The sequence below is a fragment of the Hyperolius riggenbachi genome, chromosome 3, assembly GCF_040937935.1.
Source record: "Hyperolius riggenbachi isolate aHypRig1 chromosome 3, aHypRig1.pri, whole genome shotgun sequence".
NCBI lineage: Eukaryota > Metazoa > Chordata > Amphibia > Anura > Hyperoliidae > Hyperolius > Hyperolius riggenbachi.
The window spans coordinates 40,220,981-40,233,887 of NC_090648.1; the positions used below are offsets into that span (position 1 = coordinate 40,220,981).

Genomic DNA, 12,907 nt, shown 5'->3' on the forward strand with positions numbered 1-12,907 from the left:
GGTAATGGCAGACACTGCAGTCTATGCACTGTCTGCTGTCCCTGCGATTGCATTTCCATAAGTGTACATAAAAGTGCACTATATGGAAACGAGCCCTTATTTTGTATTTAGTGCCAGTAGAGAGGGTTAGCACACAGCTGACTTCCATGCATCCAGATTTGCTTGCCAATGCTGTCCCTTTCTTCTGTATCAATACAAATGTCTCTAAATATCTGTTTTTGCCTAGAAAAAGTGTGATCACCTGACCAGCCTCCTCTTCTTCCCCCTACCCTAGACCGCTCCGCAATGTTCATCCCACTGGCATTCTGGGACATACAAATCTGCCATGGCACTCTATGGGGCTCTACATCATTACCTTTGGATGCAGCCCCTGGCTCACCAGAAACAAGATACACTGAGGACAACATTATATCTGAGAAGAAAAAAAAAAGGTATGAAAGACCATCTCTGAGTAAAACAAAGCAGAAAAAAATGAATACCTTAAGGCCCCTGTTTCCGTTGGGGGTTTTTTTGTGTCTGACTTCACATGCAGTGATGCTCAAATTCGGATCCATAAGGCATCCGGATAGTTCTATCCGGATATTTCCCAGTTACCTGTGCGGGGGGGGGGGTCAATCTTACCTGTCTGACGTCTTCTTCGGTCCGTCCCTCGGCGCCTCCCATGATGCGGTCCAAGCGGTGGTCGCGTGATTACAAACACGTCCGCCTTCCGGATTGAAGGAGGAAGTGTTTGAAATCACGTGACGCGCGTGGAACGCATCGGGCGAGGCACCGAGGGACGGACGAAGAAGACTTCAGACAGATAAGATTGACCCCCCCTCCCCCCCCCGCACAGGTTTACTGGGAGATATCCAGATAGCAACTATTTGGGCATCTCCCGGATCCGGATTTGAGCAGCACTGTTCACATGCACACATCTAAATTCAGAATTGCAGCCTATTGAAATCAATGGGCTGCTTCACAATTTGTGTGCATGAAGAAAAACAGAAGCACTGCTTTTCTTCTATTTCTGCCTGAAAGAGGTAATATTGTATTATGCAACTAAAGGTGCCCATACATCAGGCTATTTGGTGGTCCATTGACCAACCAATTCGATTATTATCGAATTGGTTGAAAATCGGTGCCGTCAAGTGCAGACCCAATCGATGATACAACCAATTTAAGACTAAAAGTTGGTTGCTCGGGTGTGCGGCGGTATGGCGGCCGATTTTGAAACGAGCACGAAACCCCGCCGCTGCCGCCTTAATGTATAAATGTGCCCACCTGTGTGTGCACTTATACATTACCTGTCCTGTAGCAGCCTCCTCACGGTGTCTGTAACCTCTGGGTGGCCTCCGTGCACGCCGCCAGCGCACAGCGTGTAACGTCAGACACTATGCGCCAGTGCCATGTACAGAGAGCCGCCCGGACGTTACGGACACTGCGCAGAGGCTGCTACAGGACAGGTAATGTATAAATGCACACAATGGGGGGGCACATTTATACATTAGGGGGGCAGTGGCTGGGCGGACGCGGTGGGCACAGCCGATTCCCTTTAAGCCGATTTCATGCTTAAATCGGGCGGGAATTGGCCTGCAGTATATGGGCAGCTTTGGTTAACAGACAAATTTATCTAATCAAATTCGATTAGAGTTAAATTTGTCTCTTTGTCGAATCTGCCCATGATCTCCTGATATATGGGCACCTTAACAGTTTTTCTCCAGTCAGGACCCAGTGAGACTACTGATAAGGAATTACAGCCATAAACTACTTTACTCTAGGAAGCCCAGTTCTCTGCCAGGAGAGGATAGAAATATAAAAAGGTCAATATTTCATAGTGGCTGAATAGAGTACTAGTGGCTGGATAGTGTACTGGTTAAGGGCTCTGCCTTTGACACGGGAGACCAGGGTTTGAATCCTGGCTAGGGTCAGTACCTATTCAGTAAGAAGTTCAAGGCAAGACTTCCTAACACTGCAGGGTGGCCTCTTGAATGCGTCCCAGTGGCTGCAGCTCTTGTCTTGAGCGCTTTGAGTCTGAAAGGAGAAAAGCGCTATATAAATGTTCGGTTTATTATTATATATTTCAGCACTCTGAGGCACAGAGACAGACTGTTACATTCAGCTGAGACAAAACAATAAATATGCTTTTTTTAAGTTTTTAAAAATAGAACACAAAACTGTGGGATATCTAAAAGTCATTTTACCTCTTCACTTAAGTGTCACTTTAAATGACTGGTAGCGTGTCCCTTGAATAACATCAGTATGTCCTCCAAATCAGGTGATTAAGGGCCCTTTTCCAAGAGCAGTTGATAAGCAGTGAAAAGCACTCAGTTCAGCCGCTTGTGGAAAAGGGCCTTGAAGGAAACCGAAAGCAAAAAGAAAACGGTTTGACTTCTACCAACAGCCTGCAGCTGCCCTGTGCTCGTGCCGTGATCCTGCCATGCTCCAGTCACCCGCAGCGCCGCAGCTGGATTCACAGGCCCGGTCTATGCACCTCCTGATCGCATCCCCATGGATATGTGTAGTATGGAAAAATCTATACTTCATATGCACAGAGCAAGGCAACCAGCATTGTTTACAAGGAAATAAATATGGCAGCCTCCATGTGCTGCTTTTATCATCATTTAGGCTTCGTCTTTTAATGGCGCCCAAATTACTGACTGAGCGCTGCTATAGCCGTAATTCACATGGCACCTATTGCAGCTCCCAAATCTCCAGCGCTGTTCTTGCCCGATTACCCCTGAGACTGATCCCCGTCCATCCAGGAAACTGCATACTGCATTAGAGGACCCTTTGTTTCTCATAAATCTACCCCCTTCGGGTCCCGAACCAGCTGCAGAGCGAACTCACCTGTCCGGCGACACGCTCCTCCATCAGTCCATGCGCTGCTGTCTTCCTCTCTGCAGGGGCCCCTCTGCACCGTGACCTGGCGGTATGTTGTTATGTAATAATATGCCATGAAGAGGCAGCTAGAGGAAAGAGAGGGCCTGGAGTTGTAGCAGAGCGGAATGCGGAGGGCCCGGCCATGATGGGGTAGCCGTCTCCCTGACGGGGGGTGGGGTTAGCTGGTGGGTGGGCTGGGGAGGTTCCCACAGCAGTAGATTAGGAGAGAAGGGGGGCGGTTCCGTGTGGGTAGGCGGGGAGTTGCTGCCTGGGTTAGGGGAGGAAGAAGGGGGGCGGGCACTTCCGGCTAGAGAGCGTAGATGGAAGAAGCTCCCTCCCTCCCTCCCTGTGTTTTATGTTTGGTGTCATGTGGTGTCTTGTTTGTCATTGCAGCCGGAGGGGTAAAAAGGGGGTTCGGAGGCCGGTTTTACTGAAAAGGGGATTTGTCGCTGGACAAATACGGTGTTTTAGGTGAACGAAGAGAGAAGACGAATTTGGGGCATGCAGCTGTCCCCGAGCCGGATGCGCGGCTGGGGGCCGGTTCAAGGCTGCATGTCACATGGTGTTTTGATAACTGCATTCGGTGCCTCCTGGACCCCCTGTACCCCAGCTCTTTGTATATGTTGTATTATAATGTTTTGGTATTATAATGTTTTGGATCTTTGTTAATTTGGCTGAATAAAGGAGGGCTGCTCTGGCCTTAAATTAAATCCAATGCCGAGTAGTCCGAGTGCAGTTATTCCTTAGCATAAGATGATGTATGGGGTTTGGTTGGGGGGGGAAGGACTAAGGGGAGGTAGGCTTTACCATTATCAAGACGGGAGCACACATACTGACGGAGGAGCGAGCCGGCCGGACAGGTGAGTTCACTTTGCAGCTGAACACTCTGCAGAGTACAAGAAAGTTGGGGAGACCTGGGGGTGTGGCAGCGGGCTCAGGGGCCCTTAGCTTTACCCTATGAAAATGCCGGCTCTGGGTTTGTGAGGCTGAACCTGAATTTTGCAGAAGCTAAACAGATATGGGAGCTGCAGAGTTACACCGCCGGCAGATAACGCATCTTAATTGTACAGTTGTTCTGCACTCTCTATTAGTCGCTGTGCATTTTCCTGCACATTTGTATGTATTGGGCCATAATGCATAAAAAGTACGTGCAGCAGTGCGTTGTGAAAAGCTTTTATTTAAAGGGATGCTGAGCAGTCGTAAAAAATGAAATTAGTACTTACCTGGGGCTTTCTCCAGCCCACCATAGGCTGCAAGGTCCCCCGGTGTCCTACTGGCCCCTCTCCCAGCCCTGCTGGTGGCTCTGTTATCGGCGACTTTTGGGCTGAAAGTTGTCCGTATACTTCCAGGAAGACCATGCTCTGCGTCCTCACGCCAGCCGCTACGCATCATCACGCTGGCCGGAGTGACAGTCCTGCGTCAGACTGTAACATTGGCCGTCATGCTGACACAGAACGTGGACTTACTGGAAGTATATGGACAACTTTCAGCCCAGCAGGACTGGGAGAGGAGCCAAGAGGACCCTGGGGGACCTCGCAGCCTACGGTGGGCCGGAGGAAGCCCCAGGTAAGTACCAATTTCATTTTTAATTCAGAGTCCCTTTAAAAACACATAGATGCAGGGCTGGTTTACACTGAATCAGCTGCTTTCAGCTATATCGCAATGTACAATTAATGCTCAGTGCAGGTAAAGGAATTTTCCATGTTTCCCTAAAGCCCCGTACACACTTTCAATCATGATTGGCCAATCACTGACCAATTTTATCATCTCCATGTAGTATAAGTTTCAACAGATATTGAAAACTACGAACAGATTGGGTAGGTAATCTCTCATTACTACACCAATTTGGTAAAATTGGTCAGTGATTGGTCAATCATAATTGAAAGTGTGTACCTGGCAGTTTACATCTATGCATTGCAGCAGGCCTGGTTTTTGGTAGCCACTCCCATCCTCAGCTGAACTGTTTTCCCAAATTCTAATTGAGAACAGGGCCGGCCCTAGACTTTTTGCCGCCTGAGGCAAATTTTTAAAAAATTGTCACCGCCGCCCCTCCCCCCCCCCTCTTCGGGGGGGCCGCCGAGCTGGAGGGGTAGCTGGCAGGACGGGGGTATTGGGCCAGCGGCGGGGAGGGGGGGTCGGACCCCCCCCCTCCCTCGCCTGGGTCCCCCGTCCTCCGCTCCCCTCCAGCCTTACATACAAGCAGCCGTATGTGTAAGAGGCACGGGCGGGGAAGACACTCACCTCTTCCCAGCGTGCGCTCCACTGACGTCACTTCCTGCAGGAAGTGATGTCAGTGGAGTGCACGCTGGAGCGAGGAGGAGGTGAGTGTCTCCCCGCCCGTGCCTCTTACACATACGGCTGCTTCTATTTAGGCTGGAGGGGAGCGGAGGACGGGGGACCCAGGCGAGGGAGGGGGGGGTCCGACCCCCCTCCCCGCCGCTGGCCCGATACCCCCATCCTGCCAGCTACCCCTCCAGCTCGGCGGGCCGGCTCCCCGCACCCACGGACGGGCGGGTGCCGCCCCTGGAAATTTGCCGCCTGAGGCAAAAGTTTCACCCCGCCTCATGAGCGGGCCGGCCCTGATTGAGAATCACTTCCAATTCAGCCATGGCAGCTATCATACCTATTTAAGCGCTGGAGCTTGGTCACTCGTGGCCTAGGTCACTCGTGCCATTTAATTCCTAAGTGCCATTTATTACAAAGTGCTTTACAACTTACCACGAATTTACCAAGACTTCACCCAGGAATTCAAACAGGATTCAACAGCCACAGGACTCTGCTGGAAACTACTACTCTGCATCCACAACTGCCTCCAATGCTATTGCTACAAATGCCACTGCTGGACATATGTTGCACAGCCAAGTACACTCTGCTTCTTCATTCACACAAGTTTGCTTGCACTAACTGCATACTCATATAAACTGTTTAGTGGTTGGAAACTTCCTGGTTATAATCAGAGACCATTACCATGTTTACTGCACTTTTTCTTATGTTCTGCCTGTCTGCAAACATCTACAAGTTGCATTGCAATATGCATCCTCCCAGTCAGGGGCGTAACTAGAAATCACTGGGCCCCCCTGCGAATATTTGGATGGGGCTCCCCCCATAGGTGCCAAATAATCGTAATGGGGCAGCGTTTCACTGTAAATTAATTGTAAAGTGGGCAGCATTTTACCAGACAATCGTAATGTGGGCCAGAAAATCGTAATGTGGGCAGAGTTCACCAGAAAATCGTAATGTGGGCCTTTCGAAAATCATAATGTGGGCAAAGTTCACCAGAAAATCGTAATGTGGGCGGAGTTCACCAGAAAATCGTAATGTGGGCACCAGTCACCAGAAAATCGTAACGTGAGCAGCAGTCACCAGAAAATTGTAACGTGGACAGCATTCACCAGACAATCGTAATGTGGGCAGAGTTCACCAGAAAATCGTAATGTGGGCAGCAGACACCTGAAAATCGCAATGTGGGCAGCAGACACCAGAAAATCGCAATGTGGGCAGCAGACACCAGAAAATCGCAATGTGGGCAGCAGACACCTGAAAATCGTAATGTGGGCAGCAGACACCTGAAAATCGTAATGTGGGCAGCAGACACCTGAAAATCGTAATGTGGGCAGCAGACACCTGAAAATCGTAATATGTGGGCAGCAGACACCAGAATATCGCAATGTGGGCAGCAGTGACCAGAAAATCGCAATGTGGGCAGCAGTGACCAGAAAATCGTAATGTGGGCAGCAGACACCTGAAAATCGCAATGTGAGCAGCAAACACCAGAAAATCGTAATGTGGGCAGCAGACACCAGAAAATCGCAATGTGGGCAGCAGTGACCAGAAAATCGTAATGTGGGCAGCAGACACCTGAAAATCGCAATGTGAGCAGCAAACACCAGAAAATCGTAATGTGGGCAGCAGACACCAGAAAATCGCAATGTGGGCAGCAGACACCAGAAAATCGCAATGTGGGCAGCAGACACCAGAAAATCGTAATGTGGGCAGCAGACACCTGAAAATCGTAATGTGGGCAGCAGACACCTGAAAATCGTAATGTGGGCAGCAGACACCTGAAAATCGTAATGTGGGCAGCAGTCTACACCTGAAAATCGTAATGTGGGCAGCAGACACCTGAAAATCACAATGTAGGCAGCAGACACCTGAAAATCGTAATGTGGGCAGCAGTCTACACCTGAAAATCGTAATGTGGGCAGCAGACACCTGAAAATCACAATGTAGGCAGCAGACACTAGAAAAAAAAATGCACCTGTGAAAAAAAACCAATTCACTTACCTGACAGAAGTCTTCTCTCCCGGCATCTGGCTCGCAGCTCCCCGAGTCCTCCTGCAGCACATCTCCCCCGCTGACAGGCAGAGTGCAGGGCTACGGCAAGATGGCTGCCGAAGCCCTGTACTAGAGACACAAATGGTCTCCAGTGCAGGGCTTCTTTGGCGGCCATCTTGCCGTAGCCCTGCTCTGCCTGCCGGAGACTATGCAGGCTGCTGGAGTGGGGCTGCGGGGAATGAACTGGCGCAGCAGACGCTGCGGCCAGTTGAGCACCTTGCTGGGGGGTCCAGAGCAGCGCTCCCCCCGCGCACAGTGAGCGGGCCCTAGAGCAGCCCCGGGCCCCCCTGCGGCTGAGGGGGTCGCATCCCCGGTAGGTACGCCGGTGCTCCCAGTGTACCACACTCCTTATTCATTTCACCTGCTCTGCTTTCCTCACCTTACTCAGTTTCTCATGAACTGTTAGCTCTCCTGAAATCTCTCTCTCCCTCCAGCAGCTCAAAAACCTCACAAACATTTAAATCCCATTCACATTTGCTTACTCTCTCCCTCCTATTCTTACTTGCAGCTGGTGATATATCGCCTAACCCCGGGCCACAGCCTGCTGCCGGACAAGCATCCCCTGCTGACCTGCTTCATACACTTCACAGCCCTCTGTCCACAAATAACCTCAACACCCATCCTCGCTCTAACCTTATTTCCATCCATCCCACCCACAAACACATACTCCCCCTACCCTGCGGTCTCTGGAATGCCAGATCTGTCCGCAACAAACTTACAGCAGTCCACGGCCTCTTCCTCTCAAAATACCTCACCATCGTCGCACTCACTGAGACATGGCTCACCCCCTCTGACTCTGCCGCAGAGGCTGCCCTCTCCTATGGGGGGCTTCACCTCAGTCACACCCCCAGACCAGACAACAGGACCGGGGGAGGGGTGGGTCTGCTCCTCTCACCATCCTGCACCTTTCGTGTCCTCACCCCACCTACTTCTCTACAATTCACGTCATTTGAGGCCCACACCATCCGCCTCTACCACCCCCTCCCTGCCATTGTTGCGGTCTTATACCGCCCTCCGGGCTCCATACCACAATTTCTCGATGACCTTGCCTCCTGGCTCCCTCACATCCTCTCCTCTGACCTCCCCACCATCATCCTTGGGGATTTCAATATTCCCATCGATGAAGCCCAGAACTCCGCTGTGACCCGGCTACTCACCATTGCCAACTCACTTGGACTAGTACAACACACCAACACCCCCACTCACACTGCAGGTCACACTCTCGACCTTATATTCACTAAATCCACCACCATTGCAGACCTTGACATCGCACACTTTCCACCCTCAGACCATCACCTTCTCACCTTCAACCTCCTCACAGAAGGCACCTCCAAATTACCCGCCCACCCACCTGGTCGATGGCAGCGAGACCTACGCAAGCTCAACCCTAGTGTCCTTGCTGACCTCCTCCATGCCCTCTCCTCCACTCTCCCCACCCTAACCTGTCCTAATCTTGCTGAAGCTCAGTATCGCCAAACTCTCTCATCAGCCCTAGAGAAAGCTGCTCCACCAATATTTTGCCGCAACCGCCCCCCCTAACCCCCAACCCTGGCGCACTACCCATACTCGCAACCTCCAGAGGAAAACATGTGCCACTGAACGGAAATGGAGAAAAAGTAGACTTAACCAGGATTTCCTACAGTACAAGACCAACCTGCTGCAGTTCCACACTGCCCTTGCTCATGCGAAGCAGGAATACTTTACCAAGCTCATCGGAGCACAAGCTTCCAACCCCCGGCGTCTTTTTGCCACTTTCAACTCCCTGCTTAAACCCACCCCCCCACCCTCTGTTTCCTCCCTCTCTGCCACAGATTTAGCCACCCACTTCACCAACAAAATTGTCTCCATCCGCCAGGAAATATCCAATCTCCAATCTTCTTCTCACACCCCCTTCCAACCAGCTCCTCCTCCACCCTATCCTCCCCTCACATCATTCACTCCTACTACCACCGAGGAAGTCAACCACCTACTGCAGACTTCCCATACCACTACTTCTCCCCCCCCCCCCCTTGACCCCAGCCCTTCTGATTTACTCCAGCCTCACTTCACGGAATTGGCCCCAGTCCTCACTACCCTGTTCAACCTCTCCCTATCCACAGGCACCTTCCCCTCAGACTTAAGCAGGCCACTGTACTACCCCTGTTCAAGAAACCATCCCTCGACCCCTCGCTACCCTCCAACTACCTTCATATCTCCCTCCTCCCCTTTGCCTCAAAACTCCTTGAGCGTCTGGTTCACAAACGCCTGACCCAGTGCCTCAATGCCAACTCACTGCTAGACCCACTGCAATCTGGATTTCGGCCTGCCCACTCAACCAAAACTGCTCTCACCAAAGTGGTCAACGACCTTGCCTTAGCTAAAGCTGAAGGTAAATACTCCATTCTCCTCCTCCTTGACCTTTCAGCAGCTTTTGACACAGTAGATCATCCCCTACTCCTCCAGTCCCTCCAGTCCTTGGGCATTCACGATCTCGCCCTGTCCTGGCTTTCATCCTACCTCTCCAACTGCTCCTTCACGACCGCCTTCAATGAGTCCTCGTCCACCCCCAACCACCTTTCGGTGGGAGTCCCCCAAGGTTCGGTCCTTGGCCCCCTACTGTTCACCCTATACACATCCTCCATTGGCAAGGTTATCTCCTCCATGGGTTTTAACTATCATCTGTATGCAGATGACACCCAGATCTACCTCCACACTCCTGACCTATCCACCACTACCATGGACAAGGTCTCCTCCTGCCTATCAGCCATCCTCCTGGATGTCCGCTACCTACCTACCTAAAGGCCCCTATACCTACCTACCTAAAGGCCCCTATACCTACCTACCTACCTACCTACAGGCCACTATACCTACCTACAGGCCTCAATACCTACCTACCTACCCACCTACCTACAGGCCCCCTTTACATACCTACCTACCTAAAGGCACCTATACCTACCTACCTACCGGACACTATACCTACCTACCTACAGGCAACTATACCTACCTACAGGCCACTATACCTACCTACCTACCGGCCACTATCCTTACCTACCTACCTACAGGCCGCTATACCTACCTACCTACCTACAGGCCGCTATACCCACCTACCTAAAGGCCCCCTATACCTACCTAAAGGCCCCCTATAGGTACCTACCTACCTAAAGGCCCCTATACCTACCTACCTAAAGGCCCCTATACCTACCTACCTACAGGCCACTATACCTACCTACAGGCCTAAATACCTACCTACCTACCTACAGGCCCCCTATACGTACCTACCTACCTAAAGGCACCTATACCTGCCTACCTACATACCTACCTATACTTAACCTGCCTGGCGTTCTATTAAGATCGCCAGGCAGGCTGCGGGAGGGGTTTTTTTTAATAAAAAAAAAACTATTTCATGCAGCCAACTGAAAGTTGGCTGCATGAAAGCCCACTAGAGGGCGCTCCGGAGGCGATCTTCCGATCGCCTCCGGCGCCCAGAATAAACAAGGAAGGCCGCAATGAGCGGCCTTCCTTGTTTTGCTTACATCGTCGCCATAGCGACGAGCGGAGTGACGTCATCGACGTCAGCCGACGTCCTGACGTCAGCCGCCTCCGATCCAGCCCTTAGCGCTGGCCGGAACTTTTTGTTCCGGCTACGCTGGGCTCAGGCGGCTGGGGGGACCCTCTTTCGCCGCTGCTCGCGGCGGATCGCCGCAGAGCGGCGGCGATCAGGCAGCACACGCGGCTGGCAAAGCCAAATCGGCCCAGCAGGGCCTGAGCGGCAGGCTCCGGCGGTACTGGACGAGCTGAGCTCGTCCAGACCGCCCAGCAGGTTAAGGCCCTATACCCTGCTACCTATACTGAAGGTCCCTTTACCTACCTACCTACCTAAAGGCCCCTATACCTACCTACCTACATACCTACCTATACTTAAGGCCCTATACCCTGCTACCTATACTGAAGGTCCCTTTACCTACCTACCTACCTACACTGAAGGCACATGTACTTTACTACCTATACTGAAGGCCCCTATACCTAGCTACCTACCTATACTGAAGGCACATATACCCTGCTACCTATACTGAAGGCACATATACCCTGCTACCTATACTGAAGGCCCCTATACCTAGTTACCTACCAATACTGAAAGCACATGTACTGTGCTACCTATACTGAAGGCCCCTATACCTTGCTACCGATACTGAAGGCACATGTACCTTGCTACCGACACTGAAGGCCTCTATACCCTGCTACCTACCTATACTGAAGGCCCATATACGCTGCTACCTATACTGAAGGCCCATATATCCTGCTACCTATACTGAAGGCCCATATATCCTGCTACCTATACTGAAGGCCCATATACCCTGCTACCTATACTGAAGGCCCATATACCCTGCTACCTATACTGAAGGCCCATATACCCTGCTACCTATACTGAAGGCCCATATTCCCTGACACCTATACTGAAGGCCCATATACCCTGCTACCTATACTGAAGGCCCATATACCCTGCTACTTATACTGAAGGCCCATATACCCTGCTACCTATACTGAAGGCCCATATTCCCTGACACCTATACTGAAGGCCCATATACCCTGCTACCTATACTGAAGGCCCATATACCCTGCTACCTATACTGAAGGCCCATATACCCTGCTACCTATACTGAAGGCCCATATTCCCTGACACCTATACTGAAGGCCAATATACCCTGCTACCTATACTGAAGGCCCATATACCTTGCTACCTAAACTGCAGGCCCCTATACCTTGCTACCTATACTGAAAGCTACCAATATTGAAGGCACCCATACCTAGCTAGCTATACTGAAGGCACCTTTACCTCGCTACCTATGCCTGGGTACCTATACTGCGGGCAACTATACCATGGATCGCACAATTCTTATGTGCAGGATTCGTTAGATTCGGGATTCGAAAGGTTCGAGATATTCGAGAACCTTTTTAGATTCGGATCCGGATTCGGATTCGAAGAAATTGTGGATTCGTCCCATCCCTATTATTTATATAGAAAGGGGGACAAATGAGGAGGACAGAGGGACAGGAATCCCAAAGAGAGACTGTCCCTCCAAAAGAGGGACAGTTGGGAGCTATGACCTAACTAATGCAACTTTATTGTTGGGCAACATTTTTTGTTTGAATACAGGCCCAAGTTAAATTAATTTGTGTTCAGTAAAACTGGTGCATCCCGTCTATTCAAGAGGCACTGTAGTGAAACCATATAATGAACAAAATTGCTTTTAGAAATAATTTATCACGGGTGGCGCCATCTTTAGCCGTCAGCTGCAGCTCTGTGGAAGGTTTGTTTCGGAGAATTCCAAAGCCAGTGAAAATAATGCCTGGTGTCCTGGAATGCTCTGAGAATTCCGCATTGCAGGGTGCCTCTTCCCTCCTCACAGGCATGTACGTTCTGGCATGACGCCACATGCCTGCGTGACATGTCAGGGAGAGCGCCACTGCTGGAGGACGAAGAGTAACCATGGCAACCATGATGTCAGCGCAGCCCCAGGCAGAATCAAGTAATGTATGTCCCGACTCCCGGCCACCTCACTCCCCTCAGCCAACACCGTCCGCACCCCTGACAGTTCAGGCCACAGCATCCGGCGTCCACTACAGACATTTTTAAGGGGCAATAGATGCGTGGGGTCCCCTATGGATTCTGGGGCCTGGGGGCAATTGCCCTCCTTGCCTTAATTGAAGCGCTGGCCCTCTTCCGTCCCGC

At 51.2% G+C, this 12,907-nt stretch overlaps 1 protein-coding gene across 4 annotated transcripts in view; it reads left to right on the forward strand.

The window, feature by feature from the left end:
• The first annotated feature begins 279 nt into the window (after positions 1 to 279).
• Positions 280 to 12,907, forward strand: part of LOC137560929 (CXADR-like membrane protein) — a 141,116-nt gene continuing 128,488 nt past the window's right edge. For all 4 annotated transcript variants that reach the window (XM_068272112.1, XM_068272114.1, XM_068272115.1 and 1 more), the window contains exon 1: positions 280 to 431. In XM_068272112.1, the coding sequence (XP_068128213.1) occupies positions 326 to 431 (106 nt within the window). In that variant the 5' untranslated portion in view covers positions 280 to 325. The remainder of the gene's footprint in view (positions 432 to 12,907) is intronic.